Source organism: Gambusia affinis, linkage group LG07, assembly GCF_019740435.1.
Source record: "Gambusia affinis linkage group LG07, SWU_Gaff_1.0, whole genome shotgun sequence".
In the NCBI taxonomy this organism is placed as follows: domain Eukaryota; kingdom Metazoa; phylum Chordata; class Actinopteri; order Cyprinodontiformes; family Poeciliidae; genus Gambusia; species Gambusia affinis.
The window spans coordinates 20,197,925-20,224,035 of NC_057874.1; the positions used below are offsets into that span (position 1 = coordinate 20,197,925).

The window sequence follows — 26,111 nt, forward strand, 5'->3', positions numbered from 1 at the left end:
AATTTCTTGAAAAGTGCATCATTCACTTCACATTCAGATGTAAAGGATATTAGAAGCAAAGGTACAGATTGTTATTTCTCTGTATCATGGTGCTTAGTGAGAAGATGGAGCACTATTTGAAGAAAAATGCATCCCTCAAATGGGAGGAATGGGAGGCAAACCCTCAAGTGAAATTACTGATTTGCTTCATGAATAAAAACAAGAGTAGCCATCTGGGAGCTTCCCAAAGGACAGCTCAGTTAGAGGGTGATGGGCTGCTTGATGACAGAATATCAGGACATCAGGGACCTGCACTACAAAGAAATTAAAATGGCTTACTGAGGAGAAGCTTTGGATGCTGTAGATTTCCTGTATAAAAAAATTGGAGCATAAACTATTTCGGTGCATCTCTGTATTTAAGTTAACAGCAGGTTAGACTTCAATATAAGACAAAAACCATAAAAAAACATAAATATATTTAACACTTCATTTACAAAGAATTGAGCGATATTTACCAAAAGCATTACACAAAATCAAATAACTCAAAAATAAATGTAACCTGATGAAGATTATGAGCCAATGTTTATTCTGCTTTGAAGTGTAAATCTGAACCACAACAAATTTATTTCTGATTTATGCAAACGAGGGCACAAGAACTTGAAACACACAAAACTGATTGGCTGTAACCACGAACAGCAAGTCAAATTCTGAGAATTCTTTTGTATAATCAAAGCATTAAAAATGAGCACTGCCATGGGGTGACTGCAGCTCAGTGGGGAGAGTTGGTGTTTTGCAATCAGAAGATTTTGGACTGGAGTTTCGTTTCTCCCTCACATGTTAATCTGCCCCTGAGAAAAAGACTTAATCCCAAGTCACATACCAATCAGTGTATGAATGCATGCACATTAGAAAGTGCAAGCAGGTGAATGTGGCATAGTCTAAAGCACTTTTACTGGATTAACCTTTTTTTTTCTATCCATAAACCAACACTATTATGATTTTATATGTTTTATTAGTTCAGAAAACACATATAAAGTCATATGCACAATTAATTAAATGGAGATAATCTTGCAATAATTTAAATTCTAGAATTTACTGAGCAGTTGTTTTGCACTTAACAAAAATATTTCCATTAGAGAATCAAGAGAGACCAAGTCATTCAGAATAATGTTTGAATATGTACCCTTCACTGTGCTGTAGGATGGACACCATCAGCTCCACAGCCAAAGCTCCAGCAATCATGGCAAGGCCTGGTCTGCTGACGGTGCACTGCTGATCCAAGGTCCGATCCCTGGTCGACTATTCACAAAAAATAAAGAACAAAAACATCACCTCAATAATTTTAAATAATGCCTGACACATTCAGCTAAAGTAAAGAATAAGAGCACCAGTCCAAATGGTTTATGAGTAAAAGAAAATCTCCTTTTCATGACACTCATGTCTGAAAGCACTGAGGGCAAATTCAAGATCACAAGTTGTTGAGACTCACTGGCAAGCGTTGTTGCATTTCCATCTCAGAAGGCTTTTATTAATGCAACCATGTTTTTTATAAACAGCACCATTAACTTGTCCCCCTCATTGATTGCAGGGTCGTCTCTCCAGTCAACAGATGGAAAGATGAGCCATTAGTGTCTACAAAAATTGCACTTTATCAAGTAGAAATTGTGCTATAAATGCTGTTGATCAGCAATAGATGGAAAGAAAAACTTGTTAGAATTCAGAGGCTTGTTTCATTTCCTTATGAAGGCTGATTGGTGTCACTGTAATGAGATATTTGTAATAATAGCCAGAAGATTACAAAACAAAAGCGACTTGTATCAGCAATACATTATTACATTTTGTTCCCTATTCATTCCCCAAAACTGAAACTCTTCTACACGTAAATTTCAGTGAAAGCAGTCCGCTGGCTCTAATTCTGATGATAATATTACTATAATCTGTACCGGAGGGGAGGTATTTGTAGAAACCAAAGAAGAATAAAGCAGGTTTCTAGAAAATGGCTTTAGCCTTTCATAACTGATGAACGCAGCTCAAACAATGTTCACGTGAAAAGGTAATGTGGGAGGGTAAAAATAAGACAAAAGGGTGAAAACAAAGGCTGTCAGAGGACAAAAGCAGGACGTGGGTGATGGAAAAAGTAAGATTTTTCCAAAGTATATATGTAGGCTGATTTAGGTCCACTTTATGCCAGAACGTTAAGAAGAAATGTGTGATTTTTTTTCTTTAACCTTCTTGTTATGTTCCATTATAAAACTTTATACGGGTCAACTTTAAAATTGACCCGTTTTAAAGTTTAGAAATTTTTAAAAAGTAGTTCGAAGAATTGTTTTTGCATGAAACTTTTTCTATTTGTCTTAATAGGTGCCCTCTACATATAAATTGAAAATTTATTCATTTTACACATTTGCACCACGCCCTGCATCTACTTTTTACATAGATACTGTTCGGGTCTATTTGACCCGGCAGTCAAGTTAAAGTACAAAAAAAGATTAAAAAATGTCCAATTCTATATGATTCATTGTAGCATATTTCACCACACACACACAAACACAACACACCACACACATACATGCAAACAGCGACACACACAAGCCCACTTTCTCACTATTCTCTTTACTTCACTAGGAAACTGCGAGAAAGCAGGTGTTCATACAACTTTTGACAAGAATCTTTTCTTTTCCCGTGGACAAACTCCACCCACACTGAGTGACACTCAGCAGATGTGGAGGGAAACATAAATACTCTGTATAATTGTTAATCAGCGGGTCAATTTGACCCTGAACAGTATGTGTGTCTCAAGTATAATTATAAAGATCACCCATTGAAAAAAAAAAAGTGTAATATAAAAAAATTTACCATAGATCAATTTCAAGGAAATTATTGTTTTTTAGTGGACATAAAAAATGTAAATTCCATTTTTTTATGTTCAAAAGAGTAAATGAGTAAATGTCGTCATTGATCCTTAATTTCTGAGAAATAAAAAAACATCATTGCACAAATATTGATCGAAATGGTTAGTATTGGAGTTAATCAGATACAAAAATGTTTTGGAGGCATATTTTGGTTTCTGACACTATTGTATGATTAAACACTCCCCGGGTCAAATTGACCCATGAACATTATTGCTGTACCTCAGAAATGAAGATAATAGGAGGGTTAAAGCAAGCGGAAACAATTAGATGGACAAAAATAAACTCTTATATAGAAACTGCAAAAAATAATAAGCACTGAAATTAGTGTGGATCAGTTTGGTTTAAAGATATTCAATCTGTCTTTTCTATCTCCAGCAGATTTATAATAGAGAGTTGTAAGAATAAATAATTATAAATAATTCTCTTACGTACGTTGCTGCTGGAGTACAGGGAGTTATCAGAACAATTGCAATTGTGTTACTTATAACACATCTAAATCATTTCACCAGAGCTCTGGCTGTTTGTTTAGGTTTAATGTTCTTCTGGAAGACGAACCTCCATCCAAGTTTTGAGCTTTATGCAGCTTCTAAACGGCTTTCTTCTGGATTTTCCCTGGAATTATGTAATCTTCCTATAAAACCTGACCACCTCTCCTGGTGGTGGTCCACGAAAAAACCAGTTCATGCTGCTGTAATCAACATACTATACTGTGTGATGGCGTTTGCATATCCAGGATGAAGCATGTAGGGCAAACAATATTAGCAATACTGTTTGGCCTATATGCCACTTTGGCTGTGTTGGTCTATTGCGTAAAACCCTGACTAAATACATTGATGTTTGTGGTTATTACATGACAACATGTGAAAAGGTCCAAGCCATGTGACCAGTTTTCCAAGACACCATGTGCACTGCTGCACAATGTGTGTTTTATGAGGTGGTTGCATGGATGTTAAGAGCTTTTCTCACATCTCCTGGAGCAACAACATCATTGCAGAAGTAGCAGCCCAACTTGTGCCCTGGGATGTTGGAGAACAGAGAGGATCCTGGGACACCGGGCGCAGCTCCGGCCGGAGTGGAAGATGATGAGGAAGCAGAGGAACAGGAAGTAGAGGAGTCTGTAGCCGTGGAAACACTTTGACTGATGGGAGGTTTTTTTAGACCATGTCGCATTACAACAAACGTGTCGAAGCCTAAAGCAGCATTCACCACGAGCTGAGGAGAGAAAGATGATGACATGGTTATTAAGAAGTCTTTTTTTCAATAAACACAAGAACATTTTACACAAATATTGGATATTAGAATTTGAAAATATAGATTAAAAGAAGCTTGTTTCTTATTTATTGAAAACCTTATAAAAGTCAGGCAAGCATTTGAAAAAGTATTAGTTGTGGTGTTTTTATTCTGTGATTTATAAATTGTCCAAGTTGGTAAAACGAATAGTTATTGATGACTTATCCAATTTCTGGCCTGTGTACAAATTCAGTGCCTGGTTCAGTGCCAGTGATCTGGTTTTTAGTGTCATCTAAAACACCAACACTACAGGAAAAAAAGCATATCAGTTAACATAGTTAACATAAGCAATGCATCATAATGTGCACTGCCTAAAATAACAAGAGCTGATTAAAAAAAGCAGCCTCATCTCACAAAAGGCCCAGTGACTGCTCAGATGATCCATCCATTAAAAAAAACTAATCAGCAAAGTAAACACTTCACTGTGTAGCAAAATAGGAGGAGCAACACAAGTTCCTGGCTTTATCCTCAATAGATTTGATTTATTATAGTAAATAATAAGAAAAAGGAATAGTATGAGTCACACTTCAGTGTTGAGTAAGTAAAAGCAGAGTAATGACTGTCACAACAACAATTTCCTTTGTTCTTCTAAAATCTCTATCTATATACTGCAAGTAATGGTCACAAACCCTGATCAATTACTGCATAACGTGATTATAGAAGTGCTGCAACCAAACCAGGAAATTACAATGTTGCATTTAACGCAATTTTGCTTATAATAGGTTTATTGTCAATCCAAGGTAATTCACAAAGGCTTTCACATGTAATTTTCACAACATGTTCACAAGTGGTGTTTTATTTTTTAAGAGCCATTGCTGACATGAAGCCAATGTAAATTCTTATACTAAAAGGCTTTCTATACCTTTTACAAAAGGTGACTAAGGGTTTTTCTATTATGAAAAACCCTTAGTCAGACCTTTGTGCTGTAAACAGCTGTTTCTTGTGACAACGGTGGTGGAAGAAAGCCGCCCATCAAATGTACAATACGCACTAATGAGTTAAAAGTGGCCAAAAAGGCTCAGAAAGCATTATGATAATGTGCTCAGTGTACTCCACTGCAGGTGTCCACTTTGACGATGCGCGTCATTATGTCAGTCATTGTTCGTATGTAAAATAAAATGGAGCTTTAATTGCTCCTGAGCTTCAACCCAAAGCCACTGGTGTGAGTTCATTTCACATGCTGCACTTTTTCTTTCTTACCTTTCTCTTGCTGGCAGCTAAAACAGTGGGCAGCCAGCGGCTCTCCCTTGTGTCCATGAGCAAAAACACCACATCGTGTTCTGAAATAAGCTTCTCCAACTGCACCACATCTTTCTGGGCCTGAGAAAGCGTAGCCTGAGAGAAATTCACTGGGTGGCCAGGCATTGGGATGCTCATATTGTAGCCTTCGGCGCTCTGTAAGAGGAAATGAAAGCAGAGACAATCTTATTAAGCCTTGGATGAAATGACTGTGTGTATAAACAGAGGCCAAGTACGTGATAGCCAGCATTAGAGAGTGAGTGGTCAGTGGAAAATGAACAGTGAAATCATAATTAGTGGCCTTGTTAGGTTTGGACATCCAAGGTGAAGTGAAGACTCCTTATAGCATGTCTGCATGTAAATGCAATAGTCTTGTCTTTGCAAGACTGTTGCAAAGACAGTAGTCTTGCAAGACTATTGTCTTGCCTTGCCTCGCAAGGCAATGGAAGGAAGTTTTATTTCTATGGCATATTTCAGTAACAAGTGTTTTAAATGATGAAAACATAAAACAATAAAATTAAAAAGCGGTACACTGCAGTGAAATAATAAGGAAAGTAAAAACTATAATTTAAGTTTTAATCGATAAAACGTAAAGCTCATATTAACTGAGCCTAAGCCTAAAACCCAAAGAAAATGGATTTTAGCTTTGATTAAGAGGAACTCATTGTTTCAGCACTTTTGCTGTTTTTTGTTCCAAATTACAGGAGCATAAAAGTTGAATGAGGAAGGAGACTCAAACTGCCACCATCAGGGGGTTTAGGAACAACCCAGGAACCACAGAGGTTCAAGTTCCTCATAAACTGGAAATTACTAGAACACCAGCATCACCATCCAAAGCAGACTCAGGTTTATAATTTAACTGATCAACAAAAAGTCAACCAAGAAAAGGACTCTTATCCGAACCAAAGACCTTCAACTGTGCGCTGGGATTATTTGCTAATCCTGCAGCACAAAATTGGTATTGCTGGGTGATATATCTCATCTTTCAATTTAATATTTTTATTCAATATTTCTTAAATGTTCCAAATATTTCACAAGCAATGTTTTCTGTTGTTGTAGCGATGCCTCCTTCTTGCCACAGTGGCCGCAGATATTTTTGCACCCATTCTTCAAATGTGCTAGTTATAAACACCAAAACAGCACTCACAACGTGGTTCCAGCTTAATAAATTGCATTACGGGTGGTAAGTTAATACGTTTGCAACTCTTCCTCCCAGTTTTGAACTTTCTGATTTTTATGAAGGTACTAACTAGATTGCACCTGTTATTTTGCTGATGCAATTCTCTTTGCGTGTTCTTTGCAGATCAACACGCAAACAGGTGTTAATCTGCAAACCGTTTAAAAGTCAAATCCTGTATAGATTAAAAATTAAACACAATAAATTAAATCAAACGGGTATCTAATTCTTTTTCTTTGTCACTGTAGTTTTATGTTGTATAATCAATCCACCTGAGGAAAAAAAGCATCTCAACTAAATCACTATAAGCTCAAATGACACTGACACCAAATATGACTGAATGTAAAAAGACTGCAACTGTAAAAAGAAAAACCAAGAAGTGTAGGAATAATGGGAAATAATAACTGAGAGAAAAAGTGCTTCACTCAACAGCTACCTGTTAGATTTAATTTTTTCATGTGGAAAAGTCGGTGCGAGTAGTTTGGCAAATTAGAGCACTCTATAAAGCTTCAGGAGTACCACCTACTGCTGTACTTTCAGCCCCCAGTGAACCCTTTTATTGCAATTCTCCCTGAGGCGGTTTTTCAGACGTCTTCTGAGGCTTTGGCTTTTTTGTAGTTTGATTGAAACAAAAAGTTAAAAGAAGTTCCTACCAAAAGTCAAACAAGGTTGGTCAATTCAGCCCAACTTATTCTTTTTTGATCATTGAAAATGTTTTTTTTTTTTTCCCCCCCAACACATAGAGCATAATACTATAGTTTTGACAACCCCAAGGACACAGGAAACTGTTTTAGCTTTTGATTACATGGTTTATCAAAGAGACTACATATTTCTAAATTAAGAAATATTGTATAAAAAGCCTAAGTCATACTAAAAGTATCTATAAAACCATTTATTGTTCTGTAACTATATTATATTTCATATATTTTTGTTTGTTATTTTAGACAAGGAAGATAGGCAATCTACTGTGTTGCTGCAATCAGGAGCAATGCTTCTAATCGTTTATTCTAGATTTGTGATTTATTAAAATAAACACCTAAAACATTTCAACACTGACAACCTCCAAACAAAATTATAAAATAAAAAAATTGGATTATTATTTTGAGGACTTTTAGCCACTTCTGAAAATTGTGATAAAAAATCTAAACCCTTTAAGTAAATTTTATTTAATGTCATATTCTAGTGGGTATAGAAATGGTAATTATTATTCCAGAGAATGTAAATGTTGATTTAAATAAGCATTGTCATCTATTTTTTCTTGTTGCACATTTCTCCAAAATGTTTAAAAAAAGCCACATCACTGAGTGTTAGATTCTCTTGCACAAGTCAGCAGTTTTGACTGAAAATAAAATTCCAGAGAGAAAAGCCGAGTCACTGCTTGTTCATTCCGAACACTGAATTACTGTGTCTGGATTTGTCACCATGAAAGAATTGGAAATGTCAAGAGCAATTTCAAATGAAAAACAGAAAAGGCCAAGGATGAGGTGAGATATTTTAATAATTAGAGCAGCTTTTACTGAATCAGTAGATTTCACAGGCTTCTCTTAGCATACTTCAAGAGTGGGAGCTGCTAACAAAATGTTACATTTGCATTTAACTTTGACGTAAGTGTTGCTAAGCAGTCACTGTACTGTCTGTACAGTGAACTCACACTGTACAGACAGTAATCACATTCCAGTAACCCCAATAAATATCACCAGCCTGCAGCCGAGAGAGAAAATTACATTTCAGAGTGGAAAACGTTTATAGCGAAGACTTTATGATGACCCAATATTACAAGATTTCTCCATCAACCAAACCACAAAATATTGGCAACTCCACCAGCTACCCAGACATTTTTTGACCATGGTCAAAATATAAAACCTGCTGCTCCCTTTGACACAAGACCTTTTCTGATCCAGATTTTCTCACTTCAATTACTGGAGCTCTGTGCCTTCAGCACCTGATGCTCCCGTATTTGTAGAAAAACAATCCGATGAAAAAAGAGAAAAGGAAAGAAGAAACCCTTAATAAAAAGGGAACACAAGGATTCAGCTGCTGTGCCTGAAGACGAGCAGAGTTTTGTGCTTCCTATTCTTTTCCCCAGAAGAAGAGGAGAAAAAGAAAATTAAAAAAGGACAGAGACGGCGGCTTGGAAATAAACATGATGGGGCAACACCTGCTTGCGTGTGCATTTCACAAAGCACATCACAGGTGACATTATTATCTCAGACCACTGTATTACCAGGAAAAACAATTACACAGTCGTGACTGCAATACAAACGAGGTGTAGGCCAGAGTTCAGCGTAATTTCAGACAATCTGCAGACGAATGACGAGACATTCAAATTTGGGAAGATTAAAAACTCGAAGCTGATTTTGCTTAAAAAGCTGAGTCTGAATTCACAAAATTAAGAGAATGACAACAATCTTATCTAAATCTTTTCAGAGTTTTGCTTAATAATGAGAGTGTCTAATATCAGAAAAAAACACAGTTAAAGCTGTTAGATAATTGACCTACATGTGTTGTTTATGGCTTGAATGCATTAAATTACTTCAGCCACATGTCAGAAGAACACACAAGAACATTTTTGAGAGCAGATAATATATATTACGTAATAACAGACAGCGGAGCATTAGCTGCTTCATTAGGAACACAGTTTACAATCACCAAACTTGTAAAATGCACACAGGTGTACAGAGATAATTAAAAATGATAAATATGCATATGGTCCATGCAATTCCAAGAGGCTTAATAATGAGTGAGCTCTATCGCACCCAATCTGAGCCAGTCTTTGAGTTATTGGCTGCCTTTTCATTTGCTAATCCAACCAAAATATCTCCCTCAGTGGAGCCAGTCATTAATTGCTAAAGTAATGAAACCGGTCCATTAATATGCAGATAAAACAGCTTCTCATTTTCTCCTCATTTTGGACACTTTAGATATGATCATTCAACAAGGGAGAAATTTAAATTACTGCACTATCCATTAATTTGCTCTATGCAACAGAGTCTTTTGTAGAACGAGCCTAAAAAAAGTCTCATAATTACTAAAATTACGAGATGACAAATATTTCCATTTGTTTAAAGATTTTACAAACGCTGACCTTGTATAGTAGGTTATAACCCAGACATGAATCTTTACTGTTTGACTCACCACACCCGGAAAGATTTTTGTAAGACGGTCAACAGCTGCTGTAGCTTTTGATTTCCCTCCTCCGAGGCAGTCTTCAAACTCATAAAGTGGCTGCCGAACCGGATTGGAGTACGAGATCTTGGCATTGTCAACAAACGTGATGTGTCGGACTCCCCAGCCCTAGAGAGAGACACACAGTTCATCCTTTAACTACATCAGAAAACAGGACTTTCTGTCAGGCATTAGACGTGCAGAGCATTTCCACATTAAAATAGAATTTTGCAAACTTTTTTGCACCATACCAAGCTCGGTTTGTGTTGACAACAGAGATGAGAAAACACGAAGTTAACTACAGTCAACCGTTAAACAGTAAGGTGTTTAAAGCAAAGCCAGAAGAAGAAGCTACTTAAAGGGAACCTTCTACCACATGTTGATAAATATCTGGTTCATTCAGCAAAAGAGAGCAAAACTTTCAGCAAATATCAGCAAGGTACGATAGATGGAGTACAGAAAGGTTACTGTTTTTAGCCATGTGTACTTTCAACCTCTGATGTGGAAAAATCTGAATTTGGAAGTCCTTTAATCTGTCATTTGCTTTCATTCTGAATTTTTTTAAAATACAAATCGGATGTGAATCACCAGCAAGAGACAAATCACTTCCAGTGTTCAATAATTTAGTATAAGTTATTATACCATTATATTATTTACTAGCATTAATAAAATAATAATTTTGTTCTGTTCAGATTGTGCTCGGTTCAAATAATAAATTAGCTGCATGTGAGATGGGGGTCGGGTGAAAATAAAAGTAGAAAACTAGAAAATTCCTGAAGAAATTTAACTGGGGCCTGCCAAAGTGTGCCCGTCGGTTTGGACCCAGCGTTCTGATGCTAAGAATTACCATCAATGCTTGTAATCAATAGCATGTGGAGAATCACAAGAATGTTAAGTAAGCTGGACATGCAACATTCAGTATGATAAAGCAAGTGTATTAGCTAAAATGAGCAAATATGCTAATGTAAGCATAAATACTTTCAGTAGCATGTGGGGTATCATTAGAATGTTTACTGTCATTTACTTACTCCATTAAGTATACTAAACATGGCTAATAAGTCTGAAAAATAGAAAATAGCTTATTTAAGTCCAAAGAAGGAACCAGCCTCCATCTCATTAGCTTAAGGTTCAGGTCCACTGATGACTCTGCAAGTCTGCAGGAAGAAGAATGAAAAATAATAACAAATGCCTTCAGTTTCTGCATTACACCTAAAATTCAATTCAACTTCCTACTGTGCACTGTTTATTTTGAAATTTGCAGTAAGCTTCATATTAAATGCCCACACTAATCCAATGTGTAAGAGTGCTTTGGATAAACCAGTCACATAAAGCCAAAAGAGCAATTACATGATGTAAAAATTCCCAAGGCTTTTATTTTGAAATTTTGTTAAGCTTCATTTGAAAGGGTCAAAGTCATCCCATGTGTAACAGTCATTGGATTAAATCAGTCATATAACGCTCAAAAAAGCAATGACCTGATGTAAAAATTTTCAAGGGCTTTTATTTTGAAATTTTCAGTAAGCTTCATTTCAAAGGGCTAGACTCATCCCATGTGTAACAGTGACAGGGTTAAATTAGTTATATACAGCCCATAGCAGCAAGTTTTTCTAAAGGCCAGCTCAGTCCTCCTCTGTTTTAACTGAACTAGTAGTTCAACTACAGTGATGCGATTTGTAGTCCTCAGCAGCTCTCCCTGCTCTGGGTTCCGTTGCCATGGTAAATAATCCTCTCTGCCAGCTGTGAGTGAGACATCCAGGGAGACAATTCTCTGTTTGAGCCAGCCAGTTTGACTAAAAAAGCATTGCAAACAACTGTTTCCTGCTCGGGAACCGTAATACATATTCGAAAACCGTTTGAAGCATTCACTAGGTTGACCATCCGTGGTCCCATTGCCATTCATATCTCTACCTCACTCACAGTATTAACAGCGATGAGATAAAAAAGTGTGTGCCAAGGTCTGAAATTTATCAGAAATACATGGAAGTGAATCAGTGAGATCTGTCTGCTACCCTGGCGCATGACTTTGCTCTGAAGCACCTGGAGAGAAAACTGTAAGCGCTAGATAATTTTTGAAAACATTTGACCGGAGCAGGCATCATGACCAAGTTTGATACCAATCATGCAATATTTGTGGCGTGAGGCGAGTTAAAAAATGATTTGGGGTCAAATGTCACTCTGACTCTCACTTCATTATAGCGGAGCGGCTTTCACACTCTGATTTTTCCAAAATCAAAAACTTTGGGTCGCTTAGAAAGAAGTTGTGGACAAACCATAATACATATTGACGTGCTGTCTTCACTTTAAAAGAGATCACGGACGATCTACAAAATGAAGTTTGAATGGCGTTTCTACATAAAGTTATGTGACACAGAAAATCCTCAAAAATAGGGTATTTTCAGGATTTACTGGTTGCCTCGTCCCCTTGACGCAAGAGTTGCACCTGGTGAGCTCGTTAGTGATTTTGGGGTCGTTGCTTTTACGCCGCCATGGTAACTCCAAATCCCACCACAAGTAATAGCTCCAATGCCGGGTTCGAGTTGATACCACTTTTGTGGGAGACGGAAGAAAAATAAATAATAAAGAGGCATTCTATTGGGTGTAGAACAATAAATGCCTGCCATGTACATGAGAGGCAGTGACTGACTTGCTTCGCAAGTCAGTCACTGCTCTCCTTATGCATTGCTATGGGGCAGGCCCCAATTAAATAGACGCCACTCAAGTCCTTCATCAATGCTTGTTCGTATCTTACAACAAAATGTTGCATTATTATTCCAAACTAGTCCTTGGTCAAAGGAAACCATGCAAAAAGGTTGTGTTCACTGTCTGTTTTACAAATAAATGGGGAATAAGGAGTGTATTGATAAGCATGCGTTTCTATCTAGAGAAAGAAGTAGAGTGTGCACTCTATGTTCATTTGGATTATTTTATTTTGCCAAATAATGGATCAATCTTTCATCCTTCCGTCTTACCATGAGGGTCCTGGCAACATTGCAGCCCAGAGTCCCAGCACCAAGAAGGAGACACTTTGTGTTGACCACTTTGTCCAAGTCCAAAGAAGGAACCAGCCTCCATCTCATTAGCTTAAGGTTCAGGTCCACTGATGACTCTGCAAGTCTGCAGGAAGAAGAATGAAAAAAACAAAAAAAACAAATGCCTTCAGTTTCTGATTACACCTAAAATTATTCAACTTCCCACTGTGAATTAGCTTTATTTGCAAAATTAAAAATCATTCAGGTGTTTACAATAAACCAATCACAGAAGAACACTTTGAAAAGTTGATCAGAATCGGTATTGCAAGCATTTTATGCACATTAAACACTACATCCTACTTTCAGTCACTACAAGGGACCCAAAATTTTTTAACCCCAGAGAAAAAAATATTCATACAAGCATATGTTTAAAAACATAATACGTGAGCTCTGGGACTCTTGGTGAAGAGTTTCATCAAGTCCATTATTATGAGAAAAGATGGTAATAGCACCTAACTCAAGAATATTAATGAACTGGAGGCATTTCCCCAAGATTACAGAGGAACGATGTCAGAAGCTGGAATCTGACTATGAATCACATTTTCAGTGGGTCATAATAATAGTACTGAAGAATGGTTGTCAGGAACTGCTGACAAGAATGGTTGTCAGCAGTTATTGAAGAAGAATAACTGCTGTTTTAATAACAGCAGTTACCGTATTAAAAGGGACATTTTGTGTTTAATTTGATACAAATCACCTGTAATATTAGCCATGTTTAGCTGACTGTGAGTTTGATTTGATCAGAATAGAATAGAAATTGTTCTTCAGTGGGGAAATTCAAATGTTTCAACAATTAAATGGGTCACAAAAACACACATTAAGATAAGTTTGTTCTCAGCTCTTTGTACAATAGAAAGTAACAGTTTTCCAAAGGTTTTACCTTTTAGGATCCATGCATTCACTCAGGTTGACCATCCGTGGTCCCATTGCTCCCTTCGGATTTTTCTCCCATCCAACACTTTTAAGACACACTAAGATAATAATAAGCAAAACTTTTAAAAGAAAATTTAGCCAAACATGGCAGTCAATTTTCATAATCAATAAAAATGATGCTTTAAAATTCATTATAGAACTTTTAACATTGAAGACTGATTTATTCTATTAAATTGTTGGACACTAAAAGCTAATGATGTGGTAATTTGTTGGTCTCTGCAGCCCCCTTCATTATACTTAGTGCAACATTACTCCTTATTTACTGCAATGGTTGCTATGGTACTATGTGCTGTAGTGTAAAATAAGCAAATAGATTAATTGAAATGGGAAGCAGTGAAATTACTTAATCTTTATCTTCAATCAGCTTACTTGAATATAAATACAGCAATGTATGTGACGATTTTATTCTTTATTTTAGGGTTTATATAAAAGCAACGCCTATTCTCATGCATATTTAAAAAATCAGAACAAGGTGGATTGGTTTATCTTTTCAAAACGCCACCAAATATGCAGACGCACTCAGAACAGTTAAATTCATTTTGGTTGCTTGAACGCATTCACAGTGACTTAATTAAAAGCTGTGATGTGCTGACGGAAACGGGTGAGGAAAACAAAGACGCCTCGTTGAAACTTAACATAAACCTTTTCCAGATCACAGAGCAACTCCTCTTCCTATGCCACCATTACCATTTAAATTGTTTTCACTCCTAATTCGGCAGAAAAAAGGATAACAGAAACACTTTGTGAGATTAGATTGAAATGAGTAGTCTCTTTTAGGAATGAGGACCAAAACTTGGACTGCATCAGCAGCAAAGAGGCAAATTCACACTTGGTATGGACAGTTATGCGAAAAAATAACAACACACAAAAAAAAAAACAGGTGCATTTGTGAAGATGTAAAGACATGTGAGAAGACAAATAGAGGTGGACAAAGACATCAGCAATACCTGAATTATTGGGAAGCTCAGGTAGCTTGACTTGGAAGAGGACACTGTGCTGGATGGAGCGGTTTCCCTGCAGAGTTTGGTCTCTGAAACACAGCACTTCCACCACGTCCAGTTTAGAGCCCCTGACACACAAGAACACCACTCATTCATTAAAGACATAAATAAGAGTTAACCCTTATTGCCCCTCTCACAATTGGTGTAAAACCAACACAGACCCTGCAGTACGTTTTATGAAGTAGTCCAAAATTTCTCGAATTGCTCAGTAAAAACCAAACAGGCAAATACTAGAGACATCGCGGCTACTTAACAATTAATCAAATAGTCAGTTTTTGTTTGACAGATTAGTAATGCAGAGGGAGGTTTTGATAAGATAATAACTCCCTCTGACTGCATGGAAACTACAACTAGGTTTTTACATGAGGAGGCTAAGCTCGATGGAAATTCCTCCGTTAAGCAATAAAAAACTTTTTCTAACAAAAGATTAATGCTAAAAAAACTAAGCCAAGCAATAAAAAAAGCAAATGTCGACAATAAATCACATCTCAGAAGAGAATCTTTTTTACCGATCTGAACAAATCTGCAGTTTTGTTATAGATATTCTCATGTGACATTAGAACACAGCAAAAGGCTCAGTAAGTGTGTTAGATTAAATATTATTCATTCTCATTAGGAAAGATTTGCTTCCTTGCTTATGTAGTAATGTCAATGTAGTATCTAAAACAAGATTATGTTATATATCTGTTTTTTATTTGAATTATCCATATTCTTCAAAGTACAGACTTTAAAGATAAAATACAGATGGCATTTTTTAAATCTATTTTTACTTTACATTTTATTTATTAAATTATTGTTAGAGTAGTATTTTGGTTGAAGTGATCTTAACCACAAGGTATGTTTGTGCAATCTAAATTTTAAATGATCAGGATATTTATGTCACATTTAAATGTAATTTAAATAGTACTTTTTATGTCATATTTGCATCCATTTTAAAAACAAGTTTTATAGTAATCTGAAAAACCCATCAACATTTTAAAGTAGTTACATATAACCTATTAAATGATTGATTCATACAATATACTTATTTATATAAGAAAATATATTAATATGATTTTTAACATTAGCATTATCTTTATATCTGCCCATTTGTAAGTTCATATTCTTTTTCTTTGCTGTCATTATATCCACAGTTTCAACCACTGAAAGCTTTTAAATTAATTGATACAGTGATGTGCTTTAGGTTCTCTCTAAAAGCACATCTCAGTTGAAACCAGAAGTTTACATACACAGAATAAAAAATTACAAACACATTTTTTCTTCACTGACTGAAGAAAAAATAAGACCAAACTTCTTAATTTCAGGTCAGTAAAAATGACCAAAATTATGTTTATTTGCTAAATGGCCTTCATGGTTTTAGGGCATCTGCAGGTCATTAACTATTAACTATAATAGTTAATAGACTATTAACTATTATAGTTAATAGTCTATTAACTATTGCTGGCAGTTTTAATGCCAGCAAGTAAAACTGCTGGCATTAAAACCAGCAGTTTTACTTGTTGCCGTTTATGGATTTTTATGCCATTACCAGTTTGCTATAATTCGAGTTGGTAAACTGCAATTATGATTTGAATTAACTTATTTCCACTTAAGAAAGATAAATAAAGCAAAGTTTAAACTGATTTGGTCAGACAAACTGAAAATCACTTTATCCTGCTTTCCTTCCCTTCAATTTTTCATTCTAATACAAACACTGATATCACCTTAAACTTTTGGTCCAGGTTTATAAAAATGACTGACATTTAAATGTTTCTCAGGTCTCTCTTCAATGTCATGGATGACTGACAGAGAAACAGCCAAATGAATCATCTTGAGCAGAAATGGAAACGTTCAGGCATTATAACATTACTGGGACCTTTGTAGGTCAGCCACCTGTGACTACTGATAGTCGGTTTCAACTAACTCATCTTGGCCACCTGTGAAACAAATTTCAGCAGCCTCACAAACTGGTGCCAACACCTTCAGAAGGACATCTGTGACTGGAGGAGGACAGCATTTAGAATACTGCTTTTATTCTACAGAGGAGGGAAACCAAATACAAGATGCTCAATGCTTTAAAAATGTTTTGCACATACTGTGTTTGCAAATTTTTGTGCCTGACACAGCAACCTCAACACAGCAACATCTGAAGATAATGAGTGATTTTTCTGTTGCACAGCTGCCTATAGTAAACCACAAAAAGTTATAGTGGAATGGTTTGTCCTTTTAAAAGAGATTTAATAAATAAGAATACGTTAAAAGTGTCTCATGTAAAAAAATAATGAATGTAGTCTGTTGAAATATGACGCAAAAATGATTTGATCTTGGATAAACTTATTCTCAGAATAAAGAATAAGCATAATAACTTTGTACTTGGGCAAAGTTGTAATATTTTGAAAAATATTTTGTTCAATTTTTTCTACAATTTCACATTATTCAGCATGGCTTCACATAAAGTCAGCAGCCCAGCAGGTTTCTGCTTGAAAGAAATAAAGTTTTTGAGTGGTCTAATCAAAGCGCTTTGACAATAAATAACTGCTCTTTGTTACAGCTATTTTTTTTACAACACTGCAACACCTGCAGATTGCTTTGAGAATTTGCCCTCAACTGTGATCAGCTGTTTGTGTTTTAAAAAAATGAAAAATCTCTATAATATATTGCTTACATTCTTTAATTGATACTTTTTTGTTGTAAATGTACTTTTAAATTTGGTTAAATGTGCACATAAATCTCTAGAATTAGGAGCAATAGCATAAAGTATGATTTGTAATTTACACAGAAAAAAAACACCATCCAAAACATTCATTATTATTTTTAGAAACTGACGTGTTATAAACAGATTAATGGGAGAAACATTAAATCTCCTTTCAATATCAGTCCCACTGTTGTCATGAACCACAATGTAATGTTGCTCAATTAATATGGGGCACCTCAAAGCACCTTTAATATATGTGTGGCTCTACAAAGTGCTTCACCGCGGCATTAGACGCAGCCTCACGTAACACAGATGAGTCCCAAGAGGTTGAGACTTAAACAACCCACTCTGCTGTAAGTGAATAATCCACTCAGCTAGCTGAGTCACTACCAAGCTATGTTTTCAAAATAGACTCTGAAACTGTTAATTAATTTTATTGCAGTCCACATCAGTAGATAGATGCAGCCTTTAATTTTCATGTTTCAGAAGTTCTTTGAAGTCTATTTTATACATTGCGAATTCTCTCCTCTTATTGCTTCAAAATTTCAACTTGAACTTTGAGACATTTGTACATACCTTTTTACAGTTAGTTGTGTAATAAGAGCAAAGTTTCTGTTTGTGATATAATAGATATAAAGATATAGTTACTTCACTGGAAGTGTATTACCTCCTCCCTGGTCTTTGTGTAAATATTTAATCCTGCTCTACCCAGAGCTCATGTACTAAATGTCTGGCACAAATTGAACAACCTTCACCAACTTCCCTACGGATTGCTAAGAATTTTATCCTCTAAACATTTTCCTAAAATCCAATAAAATGCACTCTTTTATGAAATCTGAAGAGTATCCAGCAGCTTCTCAATCCTGATGCACTATAAATAAAAGTGAAAGTCAGGAATCACGGTTAATTGAAATATCTAGTCAGGCAAACATTTTATCAGCACTAATACTTCTTGAAATTTACTGTTTCAAAAATGACTGTTTTAGCACACATTATTTAGAAGATTTCCTCATCTTTTCTCTGCATGAACACATCCAAACACAGACTCAAACACAAACGTTTTGTTTACCACTGCTTGGCCAAGAGGACCAGGAGGTTTCTCAGAGGCCAGCCCGGATGATGTGACAGAGTACATGGATCATAGATGCCCACAGTTACCTGGAAAAATCAAAGAAAAGTGATTAGTCTCCCAGATAACTGTGCATCTCTGTATCTGATTTTGTGAAATACAATGAAAAAAAAAATAAATAAATGAAAAAACAAGACCAGTCCCTTTTGAAAACAGTTTCAAAAGTCATTTGATGGCCTATGAATACCCCACAAAATGTCTTGAAACTCTTTAAATCAATACTAATAATAAGAAATAAGTGACATATATTTGTCTTAGAAAACATTCATGGATTTGCATAATATAATGTTTTTCCATAAATACCTTCTTAGTATCAGTAAAAAATGCCTCCCAGTCCTCAAGCAGAGCCATCTGAACAGCGTCATCAGCGTATTTCATCAGGAAAAAAGGAACTGCAGTGATCCCTCTCTTTACACACAGACCATCATAGGCCTCCTGCAGGGCTGAGATCTGACAAGAGAAATTATAGCACAAGAGTTAAATGCTAACACTATCAACACATACATCTGGCTTTTTACAAAATTCTGCATGATTACTGGCTAAATTAAAAAGATAGTAATTTGCCAAGTACACCAAGACCCAATTAAAACAGATTTCCTAAACTGCCACTACCACATTTAATTAAGAAATTTTCATGCAAATAAATATTAAAATATTCAATATTTTCAAGCTATTTATCAGTTAAAACATTAATAACTACCAACAAGAGTTAGGAAATGTTCCCTTCCTTAAAAAAAGACATCCATCATCTGTGATTGGTTAGATACAAAAGCATGCTCATATGCAACTTTTTTCTCTGCTACAAAAAAATTCAAAATAATATTCTGTGAGTTTAGAAGTTAATACATGCCACAAACATTAAAATACCTGCTGATAAGCCTCAAATATATCGCCTTCACCGTCTTGGTGTGTGCATTATTAATACAGAAAAATTTGATGTTGGAAGGCAAAACTTGTTGCCTAAAACTGTTTATTTCGAACAGGATAATATTTTGCATGACAATGTAATATCCAGTGTGTAACACATTGCAATAGATGCCCATACACAGATTACAACTATAACTACAAGTGGAATCATCATCACAAGTTTCATCAGTAGTATCACCATCACATCTTAATATTGTGCAATATATCTTATATTACATAACCATGTAATTGTCCAATGGCAAAGCATAGTGGAAAAAAGCTTTTGAAACTATGGGTTTGATTTAAAAACAGAAAATCAAAGTTCAAAGTCAGAAAAAAATCTTATATTTGTCAAAGTTTGGGGTCTGACTTGGAAAGTAGGACGTTACTGAATCATCAAATTTCTAAACCTAATATGTTAAGACTGCTGCTTTAAAACCCATAAGCTACAGAAATAAAAGGCTTAAGTTTGACAGTTTAAATAATATTGAAAGAGTAACACACTTATACAATCTCAAATCTTGAATGTTGACAAATACATTTTTATTACTTTTATTGCTAATAGTAGTTAGCCGAGAAATATTTTAATTGATTTTCCACATATAAGTAAAACATGCTCAGCACTGGGTGTGGTTCATTTTCTGTCTAATTGCAAAGAAGATGTTTGAAATATATTTCACAATAGAGTATTTAGAACTGTCAGAAATATATTTATCCCATTTGAACACAAATTTAGCCTAAAAGTTAACTTTTTAGAAAAGGAAAAATAATTACAGCACATTATAACTTAAAATAAAAAATTTAAGATATTTTATTCATTGAATAATAATTTTAAAAGGCCAACCTGTTTTGGAGAGAAAACTTTCTCTAGGATAACAGGCGGCTGAATAATTTTTAATCCTTCTGGAAAACAAAGTGCCGGGAAACAGAACCAGTAGTAGAAATGGTATTTCTTGAGGTCCTGCAAACAGATGTCAGGGAGACATCAAAATTATAAAGATGTCCATGACAAAACAGAAAATCACAGATATATGAAAATAAGAAATTTATATGGTTATTTATAAAACACATACTGCAAAGGTCAGCAGAATGAACCTGCAGAGGACAGAAGGGTTCTTCAGTGCAGCTCCAGACTGTATGGCCTCCCATATCTACACAGGAAAAATTTTTCAATCTTCTTTTTTTCTTTAGCCAGCTCAACTTTGTGACCATCTCTATCACGTGTCTCACAAACATTAAAACCACATGAATGCATCTGAAAGCATATTTGTGTCTGTGAAAATTCCTTAAGGACACACTTTACCTCTTTGGCCTCTTTCTCCAGCAGAGCCTTTTTATCAACAGCCTTAAAGGCATCGAGTGTGTTGGTGTTATATAGCATACCAAGAGCTGGACAACAACGAGCCGGAGTCGGACCATCACTAACAACAAGAAGAATTAAATTGTTGAAATAAAGCAAGTAATCAGAATGCAAAGAACATGTTAACAATACAAGACTCTCACTTTGCTGATGCATTATGGGGTCTCAGTGCAAGAAAATTAAGTCATGTCACACCTTTGAAGTAAGTGTGTTGCTTTTAATGCATTACCATTTTGAAGAGTGCAAGTGTATGGGGATCAAGAGTGGGTAATTCACAGTGTTCTGCTGCATCAGAAAGGAGTAAATTACTTTTTTCCATGACCTTCTCTTTTTGTTTTTTTATAGCACAGATCAGCTGACACCTGGTAAAGAAATGTTATTGTTCTACGAGTGCCACCAAGTGGCCAAGCAATTATTAGGTTAATGAAATTTATCAAACAGAAAGTGAAGTACAGTGACTATATTGAGCCGTTAGATATCTTAGCCCTTTTATTGCTTTTACAAATCAGTCATAAATCAATTATTGATAAATGAACCAGCTCTATGACAACTGAACAAGCTCTAAAGTGTAAAAAACTGGTATGCACACCAATAGCTCATGCTGAAATATTTTATGTGCTTTAAAATGATCTGAGCAAACACAGTTTCAATGTTTCAAGAAGTAAGATAAAGGTAAACAAACCCATTTTTTTCTTTTCTTGTATGAAAAAACATGGATTGACAGAGCACTGAATATAAACACAGTCTTGCGTTATAGTGTAGTATTATTCCATCAGGGTAACGTGTTAACACATTCAACTTCGTGTGTATTCTTGGATCTTTCTCCTTTCCTCTCTCGACCCCATTTGTGCTATGACGAGTTACAGGTGAGCCCAACTCATTGGCTGAGAGAGTGCATTTCTGTGTGTTTAATTAGCTTTGTTTCAGGCAACTGATTAGTTCCCTCCTTCTCATGTGTGACTTGCACACTCATCTTCCTTCAGCACCTGCATGCTATTCTTCACTCCATCTCCAGTTTCCCACTCAAACCGCTGTTGTGAATCGAGTGGAGGAGAGTGTTGTTCCCTAAAGTGACAACCCAGATTCGGTGAGGATGGGTAGCATTACAATTCAATCCTTTTTCTGAACTGCTATACTAAATAAGGACTTTTGTTTGCTCTTTTTGTTTGTCATTCTCCTCATAACTTTGAAAGAGTTTAAATTACTAACGCCCCACAGCATTTTATTGGTGCGAAATGCTCATGCTGAAGAGTATCTTGCTGAAAACCCAAAGGATGCAGGTCTGTTTGGCCACATGTGACTAGTGTAGAAGGTGTGTCGAGTCCCACTACACATGGAGACACTTGAATCACCCAGCATGACAACCAAGAGGCTTCCTTTAGCTGATAAGGGGGTGAAGGTGAAACACAGCTACTTGGAATGAGAGGAAAAGCACCGGCATCTGCAGACTGGAACATGTGGCACTTGTTCAATCCATTTTTAAACTACAAGTAAACTGACTGATAATTCTCAACCTCAAACGATAAACTTTCTGCTCTAAGCTAACCAACAAATACATTTACAATCTTGTAGCAATGCAAATTAACAGAGAAAGTGCAGCAAGTGTGTAAACAAGACCTGGGATTTCGATGGTGACTCGTGGGAGCTGCAAGAAGAGAGTCTCATTTTCAAGAAAAGCCATTGTTTCATCAAGGTCAAGACTGTTTCTATACAACAAGTAACACTTGGTACAATTTTAAGTCCAGATATTCCATCCATACAAGTGCCACTGCTTGGTTCCCTGATAAAATAGTAATGTAATAATGTAGAATATAAGAGATAAATTCTGTTTTTATTGTTAATGTTGGGGTCTTCAGTTTAAATATGCATTATTTTACCCTTAATAACTAATGAAGAGGAAATACATAGAGATTTTATTCTACCAGGAAATAAAACAATTTTTTTCTAAAATGTTCACTTCGATGTGTTCTCTATAAGGATGTGATGAACTACAAATGAATCATCTTAAAGCTTTCTATCAAAATGGCATTATGCTTAGCTTTTCATCTCTTCCATATTAGAGGATTCTAACTGACTTGATACAACTGGTTCACAAAAATAAAAAATAAAAAATAAAAAAATTTCAAATGTGCATCGTTAACATTGCATTTCCTCATTTTGTCCTTTTTCGTTTTTGTTAGTCAAATAGCAAGTTTTAATAAATTCACCATTATGATACCACTGTAAATTAATGCATTTGTTGTACTAAAAATGCAATATCAACAAACAATATCAACAACAACAAGAGTGTATTACTTACACATCAAAGGCGCTGAACTCTAAAGTCAGACGAGTGGGCAAGCCGACAGGGTCACCTGTCAGGTTTAATACAGATCAAAAACTTTATTTCAATTGTTGTGTAATAAACACAACAATGATGAACTGTTTATTCAGTGTTTCAGTGAAAAAACAATCTTTCCTTATTAATGTCGCAGGATGTAACATTACCACTCACCATTATAATAGTATCCTTTGATGCACTTGGGGCTCTCGTCCAGTCTGTAATCATTGAGCTTCTTCTGGGTGAGCTGGTGCCAGAAGCCTGCCTCCAACGCGCTGCTGAAGGGTGCAAACTGCAGCTTGAGGTCTTCAGAGGATAACGATGCTCCACTGATGTCAGACGCCATCAGGACTTCAATGAACAATTTTTACAAACACTAAACTGAAGGAGAAGGCAGTAATATCTAAGAACAAAGAGTGATAAAACTGCATTAACAATCATGTGTTTGACCAACATGATTTATTCATTTACACATAAAATCATTATCTGAGGATTAATATAATCCTCAGATGGTGCCAAATACAAAATTATTCATTTTAGCAGGAGTTATTTACCTCAGGTGCTTTGACATAAAACCAAAAGAAGGAAACAAACGTGATAAACATAACACACAAATAAAACTTTACAGTTTCAAGAAGGAAATCTTTGTTCAGACATTTTTTCTGTACCTCATACACACAAATGCCATTTTCTTAGTTTAATTGAAGTGCTGGAGCCATTCAGAAATAATCTATTTTTAATTATTAATCACCTTATCTCAATAAAATTTTTATTTTGCATTTTTGTAAATCTTTGGTCAGAGAGGGTTACTAATAAATTAAATATAAACAGTAATGTTTCCAGGTAAGTGTCTAGCTACGTTTCAAATGGCAACTTTTCTGATTAGCTTTTGTTTTAGAATAAAATGACAGTTTGACATAAATTATTCCAAATTATAATTATATATATTTTTTCTTTTTTAATCTCTTTTTTCTTGTAGTTTTGAACACATGACTTTTTACAGGCCAGTTTTTGACAGACTGATCCTTTGTAACGCTGACAATTAACAGATGCCGTTTCATTTCATGGAAAAGCTTTTTCTTAACCAGATTTGTCCTGATTTTCCTTGCACTACACTCCGGGCCTTGACATATTTCAGGTTTATGTTGCAAGTTGTCAGAACATATGATTTTGATCAATCAGTCATCCACAGTATTTCCAGTGGAAAGTTTTACGTCACAATAAGTTACTAGCTTCACTGTTTGAATCTCAGCTGATGTAAAACAGAGAAGATCATCAGACTGAGCCATGTTGGAAAACAAACATGGTTATTACAACATGGTCCGCAACAGTAGAGGAAGAAACAGACTGAAGAACACAATAGAAGTCCTGTGTCGCAGTTTGCGACACAAGAATTTTATAGTCTTTGAAGAAAACAAGCCCAATCTACAGACATCCTATTCCAGAACTGTCAAAACGACCAATACTTAATGAACTGATACCAGACAGCTGGCTGAGTCACTGTGAAATGGGGTACATTTGTGACTGCAAATGGCTTGAAACTGCCATCGACGTTCCAGCACATGGAAATGAACGTTCATACAGATTCCCCACCAGAAATTTGTTATTTGAGGAGGGTCAAAGTTTGAGTCTCTAAATTTGCAAAGCATGCAGGAATACACTCCTAAATACCGGCAGGTCTGATTGCTGGTTGTAGGGTTATTCAAATTAGTTTTATCCATGAAAGACATATTTTATGAACAAAATTGCTCCAGTGTTTCTGTACTCACCCTCGGCTGCTACTTCCTGTTTCAGATGGTCATGTGAACGCAGGATTTGTCAATAAAGCGGTGCAGTGTGGGTAAAAGCAGCGCGTCACTTTTAGCTTAGCTGTTTGCGGCTTCCTCAGTGTTTTACGGCGCAAGAACCATGGAGTAGAAGACGAAGAACCAGAACAAGAACAAGAACATGCAAACGAGGAAGCAAGAGAAAACAGACAGAAATCTGTAGGCGCCGTTTCTTTTCATCTCGGACGGAGAGATGAAATGATAATAGAGGCTGCTAAAACACACTCAGTTGGTGGTATAAGCCCTACTATTTAGTTTCAGCAGGCAAAGCTTCACAAAAACACATCAGTTATGAAACAGGTTCTCTATTTTACTTTGAGGAAAATGCAGAAACATATATGAATCTTATTTTCACCTGTGCGGTCACCAGAAAGTAAGAGATCCGATTCAGACAGAGGTAGGGGGCGTGCGATAATAAGTTAGGGACTGTCTGTAAATGTTTCTTCCAGGGGAAACGGCACACTCGACAGCTTCAATCAACAGAATAAATATTATTAAGGAATCCATTTTTGATTAATTTGACTATAGTTAAACCCAAATATTATTTCAGTTTAACTATATTTCTCTTATTTAAAAAAAAATTCTCAAACAATAATTAAATGTGTATTGATATTAATTTGAAGGAGAATATATTTTATTTTTACTTACATTACAGCAATTAAACTCGTATTATGATTCCCCTTGTATCTTCACAAGTTATCTATCATAATGAGCTGCAAGTCTTTGAGGTTGGAAGACCTCTTTGCCATTGCCTTAATTTTACCTTCCTGTACAAATTGCTTAGGAGACTGAGTCTTGATTCTGGCTTGGCCATTTCAAAACAGGAATATCCTTTCCAGTCAGAACATGTTGGTAAAATTGAGATTATTTCAAACCTGAATCTGCCTACTACTGAATAACATTAAGCTTAACAATATGTCACAATGTATTAGAATTTCCTTGAAAATATACATGCTAGGAAAAAATTACAAACCGAAAAGCATCATCTGGCTGATTTTTGTAGATCAGTTATTTATCATTGTTTTCAAGGTAGGCCTATGTCCTGGTGTTTACCATACGCAATAAAAATATTTTATGTTATTTAGAAAGAGAGAAAGCATACCCAATTTGTAGGATAGAACTTACATGTTGGCATCAAAATACACAAAAATACCGCTAAGCTTTACACATT

The 26,111-nt window shown here is 35.7% G+C and overlaps 1 protein-coding gene across 4 annotated transcripts in view; it reads right to left on the reverse strand.

Moving 5' to 3' along the window:
* Positions 1–25,373, reverse strand: part of atg7 (ATG7 autophagy related 7 homolog (S. cerevisiae)) — a 72,274-nt gene extending 46,901 nt beyond the window's left edge. For 2 of the 4 annotated variants that reach the window (XM_044121194.1, XM_044121191.1), the window contains exons 1-15: positions 24,884–25,373; positions 23,289–23,517; positions 23,094–23,148; positions 20,738–20,855; positions 20,508–20,585; positions 20,279–20,395; positions 18,832–18,978; positions 18,469–18,557; positions 14,672–14,793; positions 13,672–13,762; positions 12,732–12,876; positions 9,733–9,891; positions 5,382–5,576; positions 3,858–4,103; positions 1,163–1,278 (exon numbers count right to left, since the gene is read on the reverse strand). In XM_044121194.1, the coding sequence (XP_043977129.1) occupies positions 1,163–1,278; positions 3,858–4,103; positions 5,382–5,576; positions 9,733–9,891; positions 12,732–12,876; positions 13,672–13,762; positions 14,672–14,793; positions 18,469–18,557; positions 18,832–18,978; positions 20,279–20,395; positions 20,508–20,585; positions 20,738–20,855; positions 23,094–23,148; positions 23,289–23,460 (1,850 nt within the window). In that variant the 5' untranslated portion in view covers positions 23,461–23,517; positions 24,884–25,373. The remainder of the gene's footprint in view (positions 1–1,162; positions 1,279–3,857; positions 4,104–5,381; positions 5,577–9,732; positions 9,892–12,731; positions 12,877–13,671; positions 13,763–14,671; positions 14,794–18,468; positions 18,558–18,831; positions 18,979–20,278; positions 20,396–20,507; positions 20,586–20,737; positions 20,856–23,093; positions 23,149–23,288; positions 23,518–24,883) is intronic. The other 2 variants (XM_044121192.1, XM_044121193.1) reach the window with 2 other exon arrangements.
* Positions 25,374–26,111: the final 738 nt, after the last annotated feature.